Genomic DNA, 23,415 nt, shown 5'->3' on the forward strand with positions numbered 1-23,415 from the left:
AGAAGTACCTAGCATGCCATAATTAGAAGCAGAAGTCATAACTGACTTTTAAGGTAGCAAAACTGTTTCACTTTCCATCTGCATCCCAGCTTTTATTACATGCATACTAATTTTAGCAACATTCCTGTAGTAGAGGAGGAGAATTTTTACATCATGTGTCAGGTAAGCAATGCTGTAATTGCCCTGGGCCATATCCTGACAGGTTCCTAGATATGAACCACATTCTCTCCTTTTTTTTTTTCTTAACATCTTTATTGGAGTATAATTGCTTTAAAATGATGTGTTACTTTCTGCTTTATAACAAAGTGAATCAGCTATACATATGCATATATCCCCATATCTCCTCCCTGTTACATCTCCCTCCCACCCTCCCTATCCCACCCCTCCAGGTGGTCACAGAGCACTGAGCTGATCTCCCTGTGCCATGTGGCTGCTTCCCACTAACTATCTATTTTACATTTGGTAATATATATAAGTATATGCCACTCTCTCACCTCATCCCAGCATACCCTTCCCCCTCCCCCGTGTCCTCAAGTCCATTCTCTACGTCTCCATCATTATTCCTGTCCTGCCCCTAGGTTCTTCAGAACCATTTTTTTTTAGATTCCATATATATGTGTTAGCATACGGTATTTGTTTTTCTCTTTCTGACTTAACTTCACTCTGTATGAAAGACTCAAGGTCCACCCACCTCACTACAAATAACTCAATTTCGTTTCTTTATATGGCTGAGTAATATTCCATTGTATATATGTGCCACATCTTCTTTATCAGTTCATCTGTCAATGGACCCTTTGGTTGCTTCCATGTCCTCGCTATTGTAAATAGTGCTGCAATGAACATTGTGGTACACGACTCTTTTTGAATTATGGTTTTCTCAGGGTATATGCCCAGTAGTGGGATTGCTGTGTCATATGGTAGTTCTATTTTTAGTTTTATAAGGAAACTCCATTCTCTTCTCCATAGTGGCTGTATCAATTTACATTCCCACGAACAGTGCAAGAGGGTTCCCTTTTCTCCACACCCTCACCAGCATTTATTATTTGTTGATTTTTTTTTTTTTTTTTTTTTTTTTTGTGGTACACGGTCCTCTCACTGCTCTGGCCTCTCCCGTTGCGGAGCACAGGCTCCGGATGCGCAGGCTCAGCGGCCATGGCTCACGGGCCCAGCTGCTCCACAGCATGTGGGATCCTCCTGGACCAGGGCACGAACCCACATCCCCTGCATCGGCAGGCGGACTCTCAACCACTGCGCCACCAGGGAAGCTCTATTTGTTGATTTTTTTATGATGGCTATTCTGACTGGTGTGAGGTGATACTTCATTGTAGATTTGAGTTGCATTTCTCTAATGATTAGTAATGTTGAGCATCCTTTTCTGTGTTTGTTGGCAATCTGTATATCTTCTTTGGAGAAATGTCTATTTAGGTCTTCTGCCTTTTTTGAGTTTGGTTGCTTGTTTTTTGATATTGAACTGCATGAGCTGCTTGAAAATTTTGGAGATTAATCCTTTGTAAGTTCCTTCGTTTGCAACTATTTTCTCCCATTCTGAGGGTTGTCCTTTCATCTTGTTTATGTTTTCCTTTGCTGTGCAAAAGCTTTTAAGTTTCATTAGGACCCATTTGTTTACTTTTGTTTTTATTTCCATTTCTCTCGGAGGTGGGTCAAAAAGGATCTTGCTGTGAATTATAATTGTCATAGAGTGTTCTGTCTATGTTTTCCTCTAAGAGTTTGATAGTGTCTGGCATTACTTTTAAGTCTTTAATCCATTTTGAGTTTACTTTTGTGTATGGTGTTAGGGAGTGTTCTAATTTCATTCCTTTACATGTAGCTGTCCAGTTTTCCCAGCACTGCTTATTGGAGAGGCTGTCTTTTCTCCATTGTATATTCTTGCCTCCTTTATCAAAAATAAGGTGACCATATGTGTGTGGGTTTATCTCTGGGCTTTCTATCCTGTTCCATTGATCTATATTTCTGTTTTTGTGCCAGTACCATACTGTCTTGATTACTGTAGCTTTGTAGTATAGTCTGAAGTCAGGGAGGCTGATTCCTCCAGTGCCTTTTTCCTTTCTCAAGTTTGCTTTGGCTATTCGGGTCTCTTGTGTTTCCATACAAATTGTGAAATTTTTTGTTCTAGTTCTGTGAAAAATGCCATTGGTAGTCTGATAGGGATTGCATTGAATCTGTAGATTGCTTTGGGTAGTAGAGTCATTTTCACAATGTTGATTCTTCCAATCCAAGAACATGGTATATCTCACCATCTGTTTGTATCATCTTTAATTTCTTTCATCAGTGTCTTTTTTTTTTTTTTTTTTTTTTTTGCGGTACGTGGGCCTCTCACTGTTGTGGCCTCTCCCATTGCGGAGCACAGGCTCCGGATGCGCAGGCTCAGCAGCCATGGCTCACGGGCCCAGCTGCTCCGCGGCATATGGGATCCTCCCGGACTGGGGCACGAACCCGTATCCCCTGCATCGGCAGGCGGACTCTCAACCACTGCGCCACCAGGGAAGCCCTCATCAGTGTCTTATAGTTTTCTGAATACAGGTCTTTTGTCTCCTTAGGTAGGTTTATTCCTAGGTATTTTATTCTTTTTGTTGCAATCGTAAATGGGAGTGTTTCCTTAATTTCTCTTTCAAATTTTTCATCATTAGTGTATAGGACTGCAAGAGATTTCTGTGCATTAATTTTGTATCCTGCTACTTCACCAAATTCATTGATTAGCTCTAGTAGTTTTCTGGCAGCATCTTTAGGATTCTCCATGAAGAGTAACCTGTCATCTGCAAACAGTGACAGTTTTACTGCTTCTTTTCAGATTTGGATTCCTTTTATTTCTTTTTCCTCTCTGATTGCTGTGGCTAAAACTTACAAAACTATGTTGCATAATAGTGGTGAGAGTGGACAACCTTGTCTTTTTCCTGATGTTAGAGGAAATGGTTTCAGTTTTTGGTTTCAGTTTTTCACCATTGAGAACAGTGTTGGCTCTGGATTTGTCATATATGGCCTTTATTATGTTGAGGTAAGTTCCCTCTATGACTACTTTTGGGCAGATTTTTATCATAAATGGGTGTTGAATTTTGTTGAAAGCTTTTTCTGTATCTGTTGAGATTATCATGTGGTTTTTATCCTTCAGTTTGTTAATATGGTGTATCGCATTGATTGATTTGCATATATTGAAGAATCCTTGCATTCCTGGGGTAAACCCCAGTGATCATGGTGTATGATCCTTTTAATGTGCTGCTGGATACTGTGTGCTAGTATTTTGTTGAGGATTTTTGCATGTATGTTCATCATTGATATTGGCCTTTAGTTTTCCTTCTTTGTGACCTTTTTGTCTGGTTTTGGTATCAGGGTGATAGCGGTCTCATGGAATGAGTTTTGGGAGTGTTCCTCCCTCTGTTATATTTTGGAAGAGTTTGAGAAGGATAGGTGTTAGCTCTTCTCTAAATGTCTGATAGAATTTGCCTGTGAAGCCATCTGGTCCTGGGCTTTTGTTTGTTGGAAGATTTCTAATCACAGTTTCAATTTCAGTGCTTGTGATTTGTCTGTTTATATTTTCTATTTCTTCCTGGTTCAGTCCTGGAAGGTTGTGCTTTCCTAGAATTTGTCCATTTCTTCCACGTTGTCCATTTTATTGGCATAGAGTTGCTTGTAGTAATCTCTCATGATCCTTTGTATTTCTGCAGTGTCAGTTGTTACTTCTTTTTCATTTATAATTCTATTGATTTGAGTCTTCTTCCTTTTTTTCTTGATGAGTCTGGCTAATGGTTAATCAATTATGTTTATCTTCTCAAAGAAGAAACTTTTAGTTTCATTGATCTTGTCTATTGTTTCCTTCATTTCTTTTTCCTTTATTTCTGATCTGATCTTTATGATTTTTTTCCTTCTGCTAACTTTGGGGTTTTTTTGTTCTTCTTTCTGTAATTGCTTTAGGTGTAAGAATAGGTTGTTTATTTGAGATGTTTCCTGTTTGTTAAGGTAGGATTGTATCGCTATAAGCTTCCCTCTTAGAACTGCTTTTGCTGCACCCCATAGGTTTTGGGTCATTGTGTTTTCATTGTCATTTTTTTTCTAGGTATTTTTTGATTTCCTCATTGATTTCTTCAGTGATCTCTTGGTTATTCAGTAGTGTATTGTTTAGTTCCATGTGTTTGTATTTTTTACAGATTCTTTTCCTGTAATTGTTATCTAGTCTCACAGAGTTGTGGTCGGAAAAGACACTTGACATGATTTCAATTTTCTTAAATTTACCAAGGCTTGATTTGTGACCCAAGGTATGATCTATCCTGGAAAATGTTCCATGAGCACTTGGGAAGAAAGTGTATTCTGTTGTTTTTGGGTGGAATGTCTTATAAATATCAATTAAGTCCATCTTGTTTAATGAACCATTTAAAGCTTGTGTTTCCTTATATATTTTCATTTTGGATGATCTGTGCATTGGTGAAAGTGGAGTGTTAAAGTCCCCTACTATGATTGTGTTACTGTCGATTTCCCCCTTTATGGCTGTTAGCAGTTGCCTTATGTATTGAGGTGCTGTTATGTTGGGTGCATAAATATTTACAATCATTATATCTTCTTTTTGGATTGATCCCTTGATCATTATGTAGTGTGCTTGTCTTTTGTGATAGTCTTTATTTTAAAGTTTATTTTGTCTGAAATGAGAATTGCTACTCCAGCTTTCTTTTGATGTCCATTTGCATGGAATATCTTTTTCCATCCCCTGACTTTCAGTCTGTATGTGTCCATAGGTCTGAAGTGGGTCTCTTGTAGACAGCATATATACAGGTCTTGTTTTTGTATCCATTCAGCCAGCCTGTGTCTTTTGGTTGGAACATTTAGTCCATTTACATTTAAGGTAGTTATCAATATGTATGTTCCTGTTACCATTTTCTTAATTGTTTTGGGTTTGTTATTGTAGGTCCTTCCCTTCTCTTGTGTTTCCTGCCTAGAGAAGTTCCTTTAGCATTTGTTGTAAAGCTGGTGTGGTGGTGCTGAATTCTCTTAGCTTTTGCTTGTCTGTAAAGCTTTTAATTTCTCCATCGAATCTGAATGAGATCCTTGCTGGGTAGAGTAATCTTGGTTGTAGGTTTTTCCCCTTCACCACTTTAAATATGTCCCACCACTCCCTTCTGGCTTGCAGAGTTTCTGCTGAAAGATCAGCTGTTAACCTTATGGGGATTCTCTTGTATGTTATTTGTTGTTTTTCCTTTGCTGCTTTTAATATTTTTTCTTTGCATTTAATTTTTGATAGTTTGATTAATATGTGTCTTGGCGTATTTCTCCTTGGATTTATCCTCTATGGGACTCTCTGCACTTCCTAAACTTGATTGACTATTTCCTTTCCCTTTTAAGGTAGTTTTCAACTATAATCTCTTTAAATATTTTCTCCGTCCCTTTCTTTTTGTCTTCTTCTTCTGGAACTCTTGTAATTCGAATGTTGGTGCATTTAAATGTTGTCCCAGATGTTTCTGAGATTGTCCTCAATTCTTTTCATTCTTTTTTCTTTATTTTGCTCTGCAGTAGTTATTTCCAGTATTTTATCTTTATGTCACTTATCCATTCTTCTGCCTCAGTTATTCTGCTATTGATTCCTTCTAGAGAATTTTTAATTTCAAGTGTTTTGTTGTTCATCATCGTTTGCACTTTAGTTCTTCTAGGTCCTTGTTAAACATTTCTTGTATATTCTCCATTCTGGTTCAAAGATTTTGGATATCTTTACTATCATTACTCTGAATTCTTTTTCAGGTAGACTGCCTATTTCCTCTTCTTTTGTTTGGTCTGGTGGGTTTTTATCTTGCTCCTTCATCTGCTGTGTGTTTCTCTGTTTTCTCATTTTGCTTAATCCACTGTGTTTGGGGTCTCCTTTTTGCAGGTTGCAGTTTCACTTCCTGTTGCTTTTGGTGTCTGCCCCTAGTGGCTAAGGTTGGTAAGTGGGTTTTGTATGCTTCCTGGTGGAGGGGACTGGTGCCTGTGTTCTGGTGGATGAGGCTGGAGCTTGTCTTTCTGGTGGGCAGGACTGCATCCAGTGGTGTGTTTTGGGGTTTCTCTGACCTTACTATGATTATAGACAACCTTTATGCTAGTGAGTGGGGTTGTGTTCCTGTCTTGCTAGTTGTTTGGCCTAGGGGGTCCAGCAGTGTTATCTTGCTGGTGCTACAGTGCTGGAGACAGCTGAGTGGAGCTGGAGATCTCTGGGAGAGCTTTTGCCATTTGTTATTATATGGAGCCAGGAGGTCTGTGGTGGAGCAATGTCCTGAACTCAGCTCTCCCACCTCAGAGGCACAGGCCTGACACCCGGCTGGAGCACCAAGATCCTGTCAGCCACCCAGGTTTTGGGAAGTCTGAGGTCTTCTGCCAGCGTTTAGTAGGTGTTCTGTAGTAGTTGTTCCACATGTAGATGTATTTCTGATGTATTTGTGGGGAGGAAGGTGATCTCCACGTCTTACTTCTTCGCCATCTTGAAGGTCTCCTTCCACATTCTCTTTTTAAAAAGCAATCATTGATCGTTAGTAGGCTCTACTGTTCTGATATCTATAAAGTGCAGTGTTAAAATTTTTGTCCTTGTTACTGTTAAAAGCATTGTTTTAAGTATGTAATAGCTGCTATTCCATCATATTTGAATATTTTTGTGCAAGCATATGGTAAAATAGTTCCAAAATCTGTTGTGTGTCACATAGTTTGTCTTTGAAGAATAATGATGAAAGTGACCAGGTATCTTTCTGTCATGTTCAGTAATTCTCTTACCTTACATTGTGCTATAACTACTTTCCATAAATACAACAGAGAGGATGAACAAAAATTCAATGCTGGTGATTCTTAAATTACCCATAGCCTTCTGCATATCTGTTCCATTCTCAGTGATAACTGCGTGATACTCTTTTTAAAAATTTATTTATTCATTTATTTTTTGGCTGCGTTGGGTCTTTGTCTAGGCATGCAGGCTCTGTGGCGCGCGGGCTTCTCTAGTTGCAGCACACGGGCTTAGTTGCAGTGTGTGGGATCTTAGTTCTCCCACCAGGGATCGAACCCAGGCCCCCTGCATTGGGAGCGCCGAGTCTTAACACCTGGACTGCCAGGGAAGTCCCTACGTGATACTTTTAAAAGTTGCTTTTCTATTGAATAAATATTTAAAATTTTTGAAATGTTAGTTGAGACCTAAAAATTTCAACAAACAAAGCAGAAGAAGGATTTTATTCATTGTGTATCCACCGGGCTATGAACCTTAGGTCTTGTAGTTGTTTCTATATATCCAAATCTCTGATTACAAGATAGAGAAGTAGCACATTTAATAATAATCATGGGCTTCCCTGGTGGCACAGTGGTTGAGAGTCCGCCTGCCGATGCAGGGGACGCGGGTTTGTGCCCCAGTCCGGGAAGATCCCACATGCCGCGGAGCAGTTAGGCCCATGAGCCATGGCCGCTGAGCCTGCGCATCCGGAGCCTGTGCTCTGCAACGGGAGGGGCCACAACAGTGAGAGGCCTGCGTACTGCAAAAAAAAAAAAAAAAAAAAAAAAACATAATTATTGCAGTAATTCACCCTTACAACAATAAATATTTATATAATTTAATTGACCGAGTTAAAATTATAAAACATTTAAGGAAATCTTCATTCCAATTAATATTTAGAATGCTTACTTGTATTTGTCAGTGAATAGTTGCATATTGTCAGTAACTCCAAATGATATGTTTTGTTCATAATACTGACGTTGATATACTAAAGAGATTCAATGCCAACCTATGAGGTCACAGGACCATCAATTGCTCTTAAGACCAGGGATGTCAGAAATAATGTAGAAGTATCTCTTTGGCTAAAGTCCAATGCCGAAGCCAAACTGTGGGTTTTGGCCAAATACTTAGTCTGCAGCCAGACTTTGATGCATCTCTGGTGTTTTGTAGAATTCTACCTTTCCTGTATATTGCTCTTTTGGTAACAATGTTATACTATGAAGCAATGGTAATCATAGGCTTTTAAAAGTATTCCACTATATAGCTTAAAACTGTTATCTTTTTTTTATCACAGAGTGTGCAAGCAAGCAGAATTTTATTTGAGAAATTTACATCTGAAAGCAAGGAAAGTGTCATTACTTTAAATCAGTGTAGGAGAAGTTCTAGGGTAAGTATAATTTTGATTCTAAAATATGGGTTGGTGGCTTTATGTGACTACAGTTCAGATATTATTTCTGGCGATTTCAGAAATAATTTCTTGATGCTTCCTCATTCTAGGAAATGCCTCAGAAAATTCACTAGTGTCTTTGCAGAGGACATGTTTCCTCTTTCAAATCTGTGGTCTTTATGACACTCAGAAGATATTATTTACTAATCAATAGCAGGATATCTGCTGTGAGTTTTCCTAAAATTCCTAAAATGTCTGGGTTTGCACTCGTTTATCACTGCTTGCCGAGGTCTTAAATGATCAAAGGAACATGTTTATGAATCTTTTGACCAAATGCAGGGATGGAATTGTTTATGGCTATGAAACAGAGTAAAACTGAATTCTCTAAATGGTGATTGGACTCATGCCCATGACATTATTATCCCTACAGTGTATCTAAATAAACTAATTAATAAACACAATTGGAGAGAAAAGAGCGATTGAGGGAAGAAGAAAGGTATGAAATTTATATTAGTGGTTTAATAAATATCTTGAACTTTATCAGGGACAAACAAGAAAGGGTTTTATTTTTCTTTCCTTAAGGCATTCAGCCCTTACTCCCCTTGGTGATCACTTGGGATGCTGAGTGTCACATAGTAGAGAGCCTTATTGACCTTGGACAAATCAAATCCCCATTCTGGTCAGTTACACTAGGTTTAATATGTGTCTGTGCCTCCTTCCGTATTCCCCAAACAGTCAGGTAATACTTTTTGTTTTGGAGTAATATTTCTATTTAATATAGATCACTTTTGCTGTTTGTAACATATATCACTATTGCCTATTAAATATTTGTCCTCATATATGTTTTATCTTTTTATTTTTCATTAGTCTGAGTGATATGGGGGTCATATCATTCTTGTTTTATCCACAGCACCTAGAACAGTGACCATCACTTAAAAACATAATTGAACCAACAAATGACACTTTCTAGTTTGGAATGCATAGACTACTCTAGTAGCATTACTTATACCTACCTGTCAGATATTACTGTTTTTAACGGCTGTTTCTAATCCATCCTCCCTATTGTCCCCAGCAATGTTCTTAAAACACAGGTGTAATTACAACACTCAATCTCAACAAACTGAATAACTCCACCTATCAAAGTCAGAGTGCTTAACTAAGCCTCATAACCTGGCCTTGACTATATTTTCTATTTTACCTCCCATTATGCTTCTGCTTCCATGTAACCCCCAGGTACCCTGTACTCTGCCTGCACCAGAGTCCTTGGGGACTAAAATCCCAGAACTTTGACACTTCTCTGTGTTTGTTTAGGCTATTCCGTTGGCCTGGGATGTTCTCAACCCCTTCTCAGTTTATGGAAATGTCACTACCTTTTACAGGCCGGCCCTAATGCTACCTCTTCAATCTGGTCAATCCAGGTTCCTTTCCATTCTGAATTGACCTCCACCTCTCCTGTGCTCTCTTTATACCTGATTCATGCTATCTTTACAGTCATTGTTACAGCTGCTTTGGATTATAGTTACTTCTTTATGTTTGTTTCCACCATCATACATGAAATATGTCATTTTTTTTGTACTTTCTACTCTATTTAGTATGTTAGTACTTCACAACTCTTTTAGTATAATAGTTCTCATAGCAAATAATAATATTTGTGTGGCCTTATGGGGTAACAGGTTGAGGTTGCTCATGATTTAGAGGAGACTGTTCAGTGGCCACTGAAAAGTAGGAAGAACAGTAGCCACTCCAGGTCCCACTAGTGCAGCCCCAGGGCTAAGAGGATTAATGGCCCAGCATATCTATGGCACATTTGCACACACCTGTGCTACTTTCTGGAAACTTTAGTGTTTGTTATATATGTTGAATTAAAACAATAAGATAGCTGGCATTGTTACACACTTTTCAAAATTAATTGATGGATTTTAAGCTCTGCTCCCATCTGTGAATTCAGTGATTTCAAAATCAGTAAGAACCTGTATTTTAATTAGTGTTTCTGCATTTCATTAATTTACTTAAACAGTTATTATTAGCCGATTGTCATATGATATTTTAGTTTACCAAATAGTGTCTAGAGTCAGTGTATATTTGTCATTTGATTATTTCACAGTTGTTTTTCCTAAGAAAATCTGCCTCATTTGAAAATATCCAGAAATGTTTCAGCATGCAATCTCCACAATTAAAGGTATGATAATTTTTCAGTTTTTGTTATTCAAAAGAAATGTTTACATTTCTAGTAATAATCACCACCTATGCTTTTTGTTGGCTTTCCTGAAATAGTGTGATCACTTGATTCATCCAGAGTTGACTGAAATTTTGGATTCAACTGTGTATGTATTTGGTAGCCCCTGTAAGATTGTTGTTCATAGTGCCAACTGAAGATTTCCAACATCTCTTGGAAGTGTCTCATATTCATACTTTGACTTTACTTGGTATATTATAAATCAAGTCACTTATTTTTATTTATTTTTATTTTTATTTTTTATTTTTCTGCTTTATAACAAATTTAACAGTTATACATATACATATGTTCCCATATCCCCTCCCTCTTGCGTCTCCCTCCCACCCTCCCTATCCCACCCCTCCAGGCGGTCATAAAGCACCGAGCTGATCTCCCTGTGCTATGCGGCTGCTTCCCACTAGCTATCTACCTTACGTTTGGTAGTGTATATATGTCCATGCCTCTCTTTCACTTTGTCACAGCTTACCCTTCCCCCTCCCCATATCCTCAAGTCCATTCTCTAGTAGGTCTCTGTCTTTATTCCTCTCTTACCCCTATGTTCTTCATGACATTTTTTTCCTTAAATTCCATATATATGTGTCAGCATACAGTATTTGTCTTTCTCTTTCTGAGTTACTTCACTCTGTATGACAGACTCTAGGTCCATCCACCTCATTACAAATAGCTCAATTTCATTTCTTTTTATGGCTGAGTAATATTCCATTGTATATATGTGCCACATCTTCTTTATCCATTCATCTGGTGATGGACACTTAGGTTGTTCCCATCTCCGGGCTATTGTAAATAGGGCTGCTATGAACATTTTGGTACATGACTCTTTTGAATTATGGTTTTCTCAGGGTATATGCCCAGTAGTGGGATTGCTGGGTCATATGGTAGTTCTATTTGTAGTTTTTTAAGGAACCTCCATACCGTTCTCCATAGTGGCCGTACCAATTCACATTCCCACCAGCAGTGTAAGAGTGTTCCCTTTTTTCCACACCCTCTCCAGCATTTATTGTTTCTAGATTTTTCGATGATGTTTATTCTGACTGGTGTGAGGTGATATCTCATTGTACTTTTGATTTGCATTTCTCTAATGAGTAAAGATGTTGAGCATCCTTTCATGTGTTTGTTGGCAGTCTGTATATCTTCTTTGGAGAAATGTCTATTTAGGTCTTCTGCCCATTTTTGGATTGGGTTGTTTGTTTTTTTGTTATTGAGCTGCATGAGCTGCTTATAAATTTTGGAGATTAATCCTTTGTCACTTGCTTCATTTGCAAATATTTTCTCCCATTCTGAGGGTTGTCTTTTGGTCTTATTTATGGTTTCCTTTGCTGTGCAAAAGCTTTTAAGTTTCATTAGGTCCCATGTGTTTATTTTTGTCTTTATTTCAATTTCTCTAGGAGGTGGGTCCAAAAGGATCTTGCTGTGATTTATGTCATAGAGTGTTCTGCCTATGTTTTCCTCTAAGAGTTTGATAGTGTCTGGCCTTACATTTAGGTCTTTAATCCATTTTGAGCTTATTTTTGTGTATGGTGTTAGGGAGTGATCTAATCTCATACTTTTACATGTCCCTGTCCAGTTTTCCCAGCACCACTTATTGAAGAGACTGTCCTTTCTCCACTGTACATTCCTGCCTCCTTTATCAAAGATAAGGTGACCATATGTCCGTGGGTTTCTCTCTGGGCTTTCTATCCTGTTCCATTGATCTGTATTTCTGTTTTTGTGCCAGTACCATACTGTCTTGATTACTCTAGCTTTGTAGTATAGTCTGAAGTCAGGGAACCTGATTTCTCCAGCTCCATTTTTCGTTCTCAAGATTGCTTTGGCTATTCGGGGTCTTTTGTGTTTCCATACAAATTGTGAAATTTTTTGTTCTAGTTCTGTGAAAAATGCCAGTGGTAGTTTGATAGGGATTGCATTGAATCTGTAGATTGCTTTGGGTAGTAGAGTCATTTTCACAATGTTGATTCTTCCAATCCAAGAACATGGTACATCTCTCCATCTATTTATATCATCTTTAATTTCTTTCATCAGTGTCTTATAATTTTCTGCATACAGGTCTTTTGTCTCCTTAGGTAGGTTTATTCCTAGATATTTTATTCTTTTTGTTGCAATGGTAAATGGGAGTGTTTCCTTGATTTCACTTTAAGATTTTTCATCATTAGTATATAGAAATGCCAGAGATTTCTGTGCATTAATTTTGTATCCTGCTACTTTACCAAATTCATTGATTAGTTCTAGTAGTTTTCTGGTAGCATCTTTAGGATTCTCTATATATAGTATCATGTCATCTGCAAACAGTGACAGCTTTACTTCTTCTTTTCCGATTTGGATTCCTTTTATTTCCTTTTGTTCTCTGATTGCTGTGGCTATCCCTTCCAAAACTATGTTGAATAAGAGTGGTGAGAGTGGGCAACCTTGTCTTATTCCTGATCTTAGTGGAAATGGTTTTAGTTTTTCACCATTGAGGACGATGCTGTCTGTGGGTTTGTCATATATGGCCTTTATTATGTTGAGTTAAGTTCCCTCTATGCCTACTTTCTGCAGGGTTTTTATCATAAATGGGTGTTGAATGTTGTCGAAAGCTTTCTCTGCATCTATTGAGATGATCATATGGTTTTTCTCCTTCAATTTGTTAATATGGTGTATCACGTTGATTGATTTGTGTATATTGAAGAATCCTTGCATTCCTGGAATAAACCCCACTTGATCATGGTGTATGATCCTTTTAATGTGCTGTTGGATTCTGTTTGCTAGTATTTTGTTGAGGATTTTTGCATCTATGTTCATCAGTGATATTGGCCTGTAGTTTTCTTTCTTTCTGACATCCTTGCCTGGTTTTGGTATCAAGGTGATGGTGGCCTCATAGAATGAGTTTGGGAGTGTTCCTTCCTCTGAAATTGTTTGGAAGAGTTTGAGAAGGATAGGTGTTAGCTCTTCTCTAAATGCTTGATAGAATTCGCCTGTGAAGCCATCTGGTCCTGGGCTTTTGTTTGATGGAAGATTTTTAATCACAGTTTCAATTTCAGTGCGTGTGATTGGTCTGTTCATATTTTCTGTTTCTTCCTGATTCAGTCTTGGCAGGTTGTGCATTTCTAAGAATTTGTCCATTTCTTCCAGGTTGTCTATTTTATTGGCATAGAGTTGCTTGTAGTAATCTCTCATGATCTTTTGTATTTCTTCAGTGTCAGTTGTTACTTCTCCTTGTTCATTTCTAATTCTATTGATTTGAGTCTTCTCCCTTTTTTTCTTGATGAGTCTGGCTAATGGTTTATCAATTTTGTTTATCTTCTCAAAGAACCAGCTTTTAGTTTTATTGATCTTTGCTATCGTTTCCTTCATTTCTTTTTCATTTATTTCTGATCTGATTTTTATGATTTCTTTCCTTCTGTTAACTTTGGGATGTTTTTGTTCTTCTTTCTCTAATTGCTTTAGGTGCAAAGTTAGGTTGTTTATTTGATATGTTTTCTGTTTCTTAAGGAGGATTGTATTGCTGTAAATTTCCCTCTTAGAACTGCTTTTGCTGCATCCCATAGGTTTTGGGTCGTCGTGTCTCCATTGTCATTTGTTTCTAGGTATTTTTAAATTTCCTTTTTGATTTCTTCAGTGATCACTTCATTATTAAGTAGTGTATTGTTTAGCCTCCATGTGTTTGTATTTTTTACAGCTCTTTTCCTGTAATTGATATCTAGTCTCATAGCATTGTGGTCGGAAAAGATACTTGATACAATTTCAATTTTCTTAAATTTACCAAGGCTTGATTTGTGACTCAAGATATGATCTATCCTGGAGAATGTTCCATGAGCACTTGAGAAAAATGTGTATTCTGTTGTTTTTGGATGGAATGTCCTATAAATGTCAATTAAGTCCATCTTGTTTAATGTATCATTTAAAGCTTGTGTTTCCTTATTTATTTTCATTTTGGATGATCTGTCCATTGGTGAAAGTGGGGTGTTAAATCCCCTACTATGAGTGTGTTACTGTCGATTTCCCCTTTTATGGCTGTTAGTATTTGCCTTATGTATTGAGGTGCTCCTATGTTGGGTGCATAAATATTTACAATTGTTATATCTTCTTCTTGGATCGATCCCTTGATCATTATGTAGTGTCCTTCTTTGTCTCTTCTAGTAGTCTTTATTTTAAAGTCTATTTTGTCTGATATGAGAATTGCTACTCCAGCTTTCTTTTGGTTTCCATTTGCATGGAATATCTTTTTCTATCCCCTTACTTTCAGTCTGTATGTGTCTCTAGGTCTGAAGTGGGTCTCTTGTAGACAGCATATATATGGGTCTTGTTTTTGTATCCATTCAGCCAATCTGTGTCTTTTGGTGGGAGCATTTAGTCCATTTACATTTAAGGTAATTATTGATATGTATGTTCCTATTCCCATTTCCTTAATTTCTTTGGGTTCGTTATTGTAGGTATATTCCTTCTGTTGTGTTTCTTGCCTAGAGAAGTTCCTTTATCATTTGTTGTAAAGCTGGTTTGGTGGTGCTGAACTCTCTCAGCTTTTGCTTGTCTGTAAACGTTTTAATTTCTCCATCAAATCTGAATGAGATCCTTGCTGGGTAGAGTAATCTTGGTTGCAGGTTTTTCTCCTTCATCACTTTAATTATGTCCTGCCACTCCCTTCCTGCTTGTAGAGTTTCTGCTGAGAGATCAGCTGTTAACCTGATGGGGATTCCCTTGTGTGTTATTTGTTGTTTTTCCCTTGCTGCTTTTAATATGATTTCTTTGTGTTTAATTTTTGACAATTTGATTAATATGTGTCTTGGCGTATTTCTCCTTGGATTTATTCTGTATGGGACTCTCTGTGCCTCCTGGACTTGATTAACTATTTCCTTTCCTATATTAGGGAGGTTTTTAACTATAATCTCTTCAAATATTTTCCCATTCCCTTTCTTTTTCTCTTCTTCTTCTGGAACCCCTATAATTTGAATGTTGGTGCGTTTAATGTTGTCCCAGAGGTCTCTGAGACTGTCCTCTGTTCTTTTCATTCTTTTTTCTTTATTTTGCTCTGCATCAGTTATTTCCACTATTTTCTCTTTCACCTCACTTATCCGTTCTTCTGCCTCAGTTATTCTGCTATTGATCCCATCTAGAGTATTTTTCATTTCATTTATTTTGTTTTTAATTGATGCTTGATTCATCTTTAGTTCTTCTAGGTCCTTGTTAACTGTGTCTTGCATTTTGTCTATTCTATTTCCAAGATTTTGGATCTTGGAAATAGAATCTTGGATCATCTTTACTATCATTCTGAATTCTTTTTCAGGTAGACTGCCTATTACCTCTTCATTTGTTAGGTCTGGTGGGTTTTTATCTTGCTCCTTCTCCTGCTGTGTGTTTTTCTGTCTTCTCATTTTGCTTATCTTACTGTGTTTGGGGTCTCCTTTTTGCAGGCTGCTGGTTCGTAGTTCCCATTGTTTTTGGTGTCTGTCCCCCGTGGCTAAGGTTGGTTTAGTGGGTTGTGTAGGCTTCCTGGTGGAGGGGACTAGTGCCTGTGTTCTGGTGGATGAGGCTGGATCTTGTCTTTCTTGTGTGCAGGTCCACGTCTGGTGGTGTGTTTTGGGGTGCCTGTGGACTTATTATGATTTTAGGCAGCCTCTCTGCTAATGGGTGGCGTTGTGTTCCCGTCTTGCTAGTTGTTTGGCATAGGGTGTCCAGCACTGTAGCTTGCTGGTCGTTGAGTGAAGCTGGGTGCTGGTGTTGAGATGGAGATGTCTGGAAGATTTTCGCCGTTTGATAGTATGTGGAGCTGGGAGGTCTCTTGTGGACCAGTGTCCTAAACTTGGCTCTCCCTCCTCAGAGGCACAGCACTGACTCCTGGCTCTTCAATTTGGGATGATTCGTTGTCTATTCATGTATTCCACAGATGCAGGGTACATCAAGTTGATTGTGGAGCTTTAATCCACTGCTTCTGAGGCTGCTGGGAGAGATTTCCCTTTCTCTTCTTTGTTCTCACAGCTCCCGGGTCTCAGCTTTGGATTTGGCCCCTCCTCTGCGTGTAGGTTGCCGGAGGGCATCTGTTCTTCGCTCAGACAGGACAGCGTTAAAGGAGCAGCCGCTTCGGGGACTCTGGCTCACTCAGGCCGGGGGGGAGGGAGGCTCACGGAGTGCGGGGCGAGCCTGCAGTGGCAGAGGCCAGCGTGATGTTGCACCAGCCCGAGGCGTGCCGTGCGTTCTCCCAGGGAAGCCGTCCCTGGTTCCCGGGACCCCGGCAGTGACGGGCTGCACAGGCTCCCCGGAAAGGAGGCGTGGACAGTGACCTGCGCTCGCACACAGGCCTCTTGGCAGTGGCAGCAGCAGCCCCAGTGTCCCACGCCCGTCTCTGGGCTCCGTGCTTTCAGCCGCGGTTTGCGCCCCTCTCTGGAGCTCCTTTAAGCAGCGCTCTCAATCCCCTCTCCTCGCGCACCAGGAAACCAAGAGGGAAGAAAAAGTCTCTTGCCTCTTTGGCAGCTCCAGAGTTTTCCCGGATTCCCTCCCAGCTAGCTGTGGCGCATTAGCCCCCTTCAGGCTGAGTTCTCGCCGCCAGCCCCTGTCCTCTCCCTGCGCTGTGACCGAAGCCCGAGCCTCAGCTTCCAGCACCGCCCACCCCGGCGTGTGAGCAGACAAGCCTCTCGGGCTGATGAGTGCCGGTCGGCACCGATCCTCTGTGCGGGAATCTCTACGCTTTGCCCTACCCAGGTACGTGGGGAGTTTCTTGCCTTTTGGGAGGTCTGAGGTCTTCTGCCAGCGTTCAGTAGGTGTTCTGTCTCAAGACACTTATAATATTGATCTACACTTGCATTGGGCTCACAGTGTTAATGCATTTTCATGGACTCTATTCCAGTTTGGTCTTGAGCTACACAATATCCTGATAAGAGCGAAGATGGGACAGATACTATCCTTGTTTTATATATGAAAAAGCAAAGGTCAGAAAGTGATAAGTGGCAGAGCTAGTACTTAAACCCACACCTCCTCTTACCAAACGCAATGGACTTTCCTCTGCAACAAGAATCCATAAGCGTTTTTGAGTGCCGATCTTATGTTTAGTGGCATTGGCAAATAGCTCCCAGCTTTTGTTTTTCTCTCTGAAATCTGACACTCAGCTTCCTTGATTCTCCATGTTACTTGCTTCTAACTTGCTTTTAACCTGCTTAACTTTAGCCTGCTTCCTATTTCATTTCTGGCATTCTTCTTTCTGACCAACATTTTGATTGTTTTGTTTTGTATCCCTGTGCACTGACACCATCCTTAAGATTTTTCTATTGACATATAATTAATAAATAATATTATATTAGTTTCAGGTGTACCACATAATTATTTGGTACCTGTGTATATTGTGAAATGATCATCACAGTAAGTCTAGTTAACATCCATCCTCCCACATATTTACACCATTTTTCTTGTACTGAGAACTTCTAAGAGCTACTTTCTTAGCAACTTTCAAATATACAATACAGTATTTTAACTGTAATCACCATGCTGTACATTCAATCATCCCCAGGACTTATTTATTTTATAACTAAAAGTTTGTACCTTTTGACCACCACACCCAGTTTGCCCATCTCCTACTCCCTGCCTCTGGCAACCATGAATCTGTTCTCTGTATCTATGAGGGTTTTTTTTTGTTGTTTGTTTGTTTTTAGATTCTACATATGAGGTCATACAGTATTTCTCTTTCTCTATCTGACTTATTTCATTTAGCAGAATGTTCTCAAGGTCCATCCATGTCATTGCCAGTGGCAGGATTTCCTTCTTTTTTATGGCTGAATGACATTCTATTGTGTGTGTATATCTATATCTATATCACATTTTCTTTATTCATTCATCTGTTGATAGGTAGATTGTTTCCATATCTTGGCTATTGTGAATGATGTGGCTATGAAAATGGGAGTGTGGATATCTCTTCAAGATCCTGATTTCATTTCCTTTGGCTATATACCCAGAAGTGGGATTGCTGGATCATATGGTAGTTCTATTTTTAATTTTTTGAAGAGTCTCCATGCTGTTTCCATAGTGGCTGTACCAATTTACATTTCCCACAACAGTGTACAAGGTTTCCAACACTTGAACTCACACTTCCAACACAGCCTCACTGACACTTGATGTCTCGTCTTTTTCTTTTTTTCTTGTCTTTTTGATAATAGCTATTCTAACATGTGTGAGGTGATATCTCACTGTGATTTTTCTTTGCATTTCCCTGATAATTAGTGACATTGAGCATCTTTTCATGAACCAGTTGGCCATTTGCTTGTCTTCTTGGGAAAAATCTCTACTGAGTTTCTTTGCCCATTTTTAAATTGGATTGTTTGTTTTTCTTGCTATTGAGTTGGAAGAGTTTCTTACATATTTTGGAATTAACTCCTTATGAGATAGATAGTTTGTAAATATTTTCTCCCATTTTGTAAGTTGCCTTTTCATTCTGCAGATTGTTTATTTTGCTGTGCAGAGGCTTTTAAGTTTGATGTAGTCCCACTTGTTTATTTTTGCTTTTGTTGCTTGTGCTTTTGGTGTCATATCCAAAAAATCATCACCAAGACCAACATCAAGGAACTTTTCCCTGTGGTTTCTTCTAGTTTTACAGTTTCAGGTCTTACATTTAAGTTTTTAAATTCATTTTGAGTTAATTTTTGTGTGTAGTGTAAGATAGGAGTCCAATTTCATTCTTTAGCATGTGAATATTCAGTTTTCCCAGGACAGTTTATTGAAGAACCTATACTTTCACCATTGAGTATTGTTGGCTTCCTTGTCGAATATTAGTTGACTATATATGCATGCTATAATTTCTGAGATCCTGATTCTGTTCCATTGGTCTCTGTGTCTGTTTTTTTTTTTTTTTTTTTTTTCTGGCGGTACGCAGGCCTCTCACTGTTATGGCCTCTCCCATTGCGGAGCACAGGCTCCAGACGCGCAGGCTCAGCAGCCATGGCTCATGGGCCTAGCCGCTCCATGGCATGTGGGATCTTCCCAGACCGGGGCACGAACCCGTGTCCCCTGCATCGGCAGGCGGACTCTCCACCACTGTGCCACCAGGGAAGCTCTGGGCAGAGGATCTTAATAGACATTTTTCCAAAGAAGATATACAGGTAGCCCAACAGGCACATGAAAAGATGTTCAACATCACTAATTATTAGGGAAATGCAAATCAAAACCAGTGAACTATTACCTCACACCTGTTAGAATGGCTATTATCCAGAAGGCAAGAAATGACAAATATTGGAGAGGATGTGGAGAAAAGGGAACCTTCTTACACTGTTAGTGAGATTGTAAATTGGTGCAGCCACTATGGAAAACAGTATGGAGGTTCCTCAAAAAATTAAGAATAGAATTATCATGTGATCTGGGTATTCCACTTCTGGGTGTTTATCCAAAGAATATGAAAACAATAATTGGAAAAGATATATGCACTCCTATGTTCATTGCAGCATTATTTATAATTGCTGAAATATGGAAACAACCTAAGTGTGCATCCATGGATGAATGAATAAAGAAGATGTGGCGCATATATATATATATATATATATATATATATATATACATACATACATAGTGGTGTATATATATATACACATATATACGTGTGTGTGTGTGTGCCTTATACATATACATGCACACACACAATGGACTACTACTCATCCATAAAAAGAATGAAATCTTGTCACTTGTGACAACATGGATGGACTTTGAGGGTATTATTCTAAGTGAAATAAGTCAGAAGGAAAAAGGCAAATGTCATATAATTTCACTCATATGTGGAATTTAAAATGAAACAAAACCAAAAGAAATAAATAAACAAATCAAAACCAAAAGAAACTCATAGATACAGAGAACAGATTGTTGGTTACCAGAGGAGAAGGGGGCTTGGGGGGTGAGGAAAAGGGGTGAAGGGGGTCAGTTTTATGGTGATGGACGGTAGACTTTGAGGGTGGTAACTTTGTAGTTGAATGAGAGTGTTGTACACCTGAAACTTACATAATAAAAAGTAGAATGATAAATACTGTTCTTATATGTGGAATCTAAAAAGCAGAACTTATAGAAACATAAAATAGAATTGTGGTTGCAAGGGCTGGGGCAGGAGAAGAGGAATGAGGAGATGTTTGTCAATGGGTGTAAACCTTCATTTATAAGATAAATTCTGGGGCTCTAAGGTACAGCATGGTGACTATAATTAACAATACTATATTATATACTTGAAAGTTGTTAAAAGAGTAGATCTTAAATGTTATCACCACACAAAAACAATGGTAATTATATGAGGGGATTGGGGTGTTAACTAACCTTAGCGTGGTAATCATTTCACAGTATATATGTTTACCATATCATTACACAGCATACCTTAAGCTTATATATGTTATATGTCAATAATATCTCAGTGAAGCTGGAAAACAAACAAAAAACCCAAACCTACCTTTTAGTTCTGCTTTATAGTTATAGATTCTGTCAGTAATTCCTTCTCAAGTGTTCTACAGAGCTGCATAATCCATAGCTAGTCAGCAAGCGGGGAATATGAAAATCTTACATTCTACTTTTTTTCAGGCTGTTCTACTTTTTCTTGGTACATACATATGTGTTTATTTTTCTTGATATATACATATACATACACATACATATATTTTATAGTCTGTATTTCTCTATTCTCTATTCTAATTACATATTGAGTTGAATACAATTTCTTGAGATGGGGGAAGTATATATAGTAAGTCACAGAGAGGGTCAATATCCCTTTTGCACTTTAGTACATCTTAAGGTATATAACCAGCTTGTATGGAATTGTTATATTTGGAATTTGGGCCTACATTCACTATAAAGAAAAATATTTCTGTAACAAATTATTATTTACTAGGAAAGTTAAATGCAGTTAATTTAGTGACAGTAGCTCAAAAGGCAAGGAATGCTGTATCAAAGGATTGGAACTGCTCTCTCTTTTATTAGTAATGAGTGTTGCTAGAGTTTCAAGTTACTAATACATAATTCTTGTAAATTATTTATTAATGTATTATATTAATATTATTATTAAAAATTAAGTTGGTTCTCTAATGATTAGATAAAATGAATATTAGGCTGAAATTCTGTTATTTAAGCCTGTAAGTATTGAATTGAAAATAATTGAATACTATGTATAGAAATTCAATATTGTTAAGGTGCTTTTGAAAATAGACTTACAAATTGATTTTATTTATTTATTTATTTATTTTTGGTTGCATTGGATCGTCATTGCTGTGCGCGGGCTTTCTCTAGTTGCAGTGAGCAGGGGCTAAACTTCGTTGTGGTGCACGGGCTTCTTATTGTGGTGGCTTCTCTTGTTGTGGAGCATGGGCTCTAGGCACACAGGCTTCAGTAGTTGTGGCACATGGGCTCAGTAGTTGTGGCTCGCGGGCTCTAGAGCACAGGTTCAGTAGTTGTGGTGCACGGGCTTAGCTGCTTTGCAGCATGTGGGATCTTCCCGGACCAGGGATCGAACCCATGTCCCCTGCATTGGCAGGTGGATTCTTAACCACTGTGCCACCAGGGAAGTCCCACAAATTGATTTTATAAGGTAAGGCATTTTAATAATTTTTGCCCATTCTACCACTTGTTTTTGCATTAAACTAAAAGTAGAGCATGCACTTTATTTGGATATGTAAAGAGCATTCATTTTTTTTTTTTTTTCTTTTTTTTTGCGGTATGCGGGCCTCTCACTGTTGTGGCCTCTCCCGTTGCGGAGCACAGGCTCCGGACGCGCAGGCCCAGAGGCCATGGCTCACGGGCCCAGCCGCTCCGCGGCATATGGGATCCTCCCAGACCGGGGCACGAACCCGTATCCCCTGCAACGGCAGGCGGACTCTCAACCACTGCGCCACCAAGGAGGCCCTCATTTTTAATTAAGAATATATAAAATCACAATTAATTCATATCTAATTTTTGGTGTTACTTTTATGTAGCTAATGCAATGTCCTGTGACCAAATTATTGCACTTTGCTTTAACTAACCCACTGTTAACTTATAAGCTCACTTTTGAAAAACATCAAGAATAGATGATTTAAAATTTTTCAATAGTGACCAAATTACATTAATAGCAATTGTAACTGAATTAATTTTAAATGTACAGCAACTAAATTGATTTTATATTTTTTCTGTTTCTTTGTCTCCTTATAAATAAGAGAGTAAAATCTGCAGTTGAGTTGAAGAAGGAGACCATAACTCCATTAGAGATTAAGGATGACATGCAAAGCAATATGAAAGAGGTGATGTTTCAAAAAACAAAGGAGTTGGAGCACTGGATGGCTGAGCAAAATGAAACTGAGGAACCCGTCTCCGTGAAAGAAAATATAGATACTATCTTAGACAACATGCAGGGCAGATACAGTTCGAGAGACCTGTCTCTCTCTCTCATTGAATCATCTAGACAAGCTGGCATTACTTACGTTGCTTATCCCAAGAAAAAGAAGATGAAACTGAAGAAAGGATTAAAACTCAGTAAACTTACACTTGTGTATGATGAGTTATCCAAGCCTCCAAAAATTCTTAAAAGGTCTTGTTTAATCAACAATTGTTATAGTTTAAGAAATGTATTATGGTTTGGGCCTTACTTTTATAATTCACTCATTGAAGCATCCTTTTGTGTGTGTATTTCCTGGGCCCATCTCTGGTACCAATTAATTTATCAGTCAGGGTCCCAGGAGTAAACAGCACTCTCAATTTAGAATAATTCTAGGAAGGTATAACAAGGGCAATTTACAAAGATGTCAGGGCATAGGGAAACCACAAATGATAGAGTAGTATCCTGGGACTAGAAATAATAGAGCCAATCTCTACCCCTGAGTATGAGAGGACAAAAAGAGGGAGTGATTACTAGAACCTGGAAGAAGGAAATTGTATGGAAAGGATTTCCTTGAAATAAGTAGTGAACTTTGGTCAAAGATCATGGCCAGTGTGAGGCAACCCTTCAGGAGGGGACCAGAGGAATAAATACTTTGACTTCACTCTTTCCCTTTTCAGGGCTCCTAATTGGACATATTTGATTAGAAGACAGCAAGGGATCCTATGTCTATAGTCTGTACAGACTAGTACTCCAGGGCAAAGAGCAAGGCAGAGGATAGAGATAAATGTGCAGGTGGAAACAAA

The 23,415-nt window shown here is 38.6% G+C and overlaps 1 protein-coding gene across 1 annotated transcript in view; it reads left to right on the forward strand.

Annotated features, from left to right (window-relative positions):
* LOC308614072 (uncharacterized protein) overlaps nt 1-23,415 on the forward strand; it is a gene marked incomplete at its 3' end in the record, with an annotated part of 185,838 nt that overhangs the window by 159,482 nt on the left and 2,941 nt on the right. Inside the window, exons 9-10 of the mRNA XM_081228281.1 lie at nt 8,016-8,108; nt 22,452-22,822. Coding sequence (XP_081084407.1) covers nt 8,016-8,108; nt 22,452-22,822 — 464 coding nt within the window. The remainder of the gene's footprint in view (nt 1-8,015; nt 8,109-22,451; nt 22,823-23,415) is intronic.

Source organism: Mesoplodon bidens, assembly GCF_964165515.1.
Source record: "Mesoplodon bidens genome assembly, chromosome: 3".
Taxonomy (NCBI): Eukaryota; Metazoa; Chordata; class Mammalia; order Artiodactyla; family Ziphiidae; genus Mesoplodon; species Mesoplodon bidens.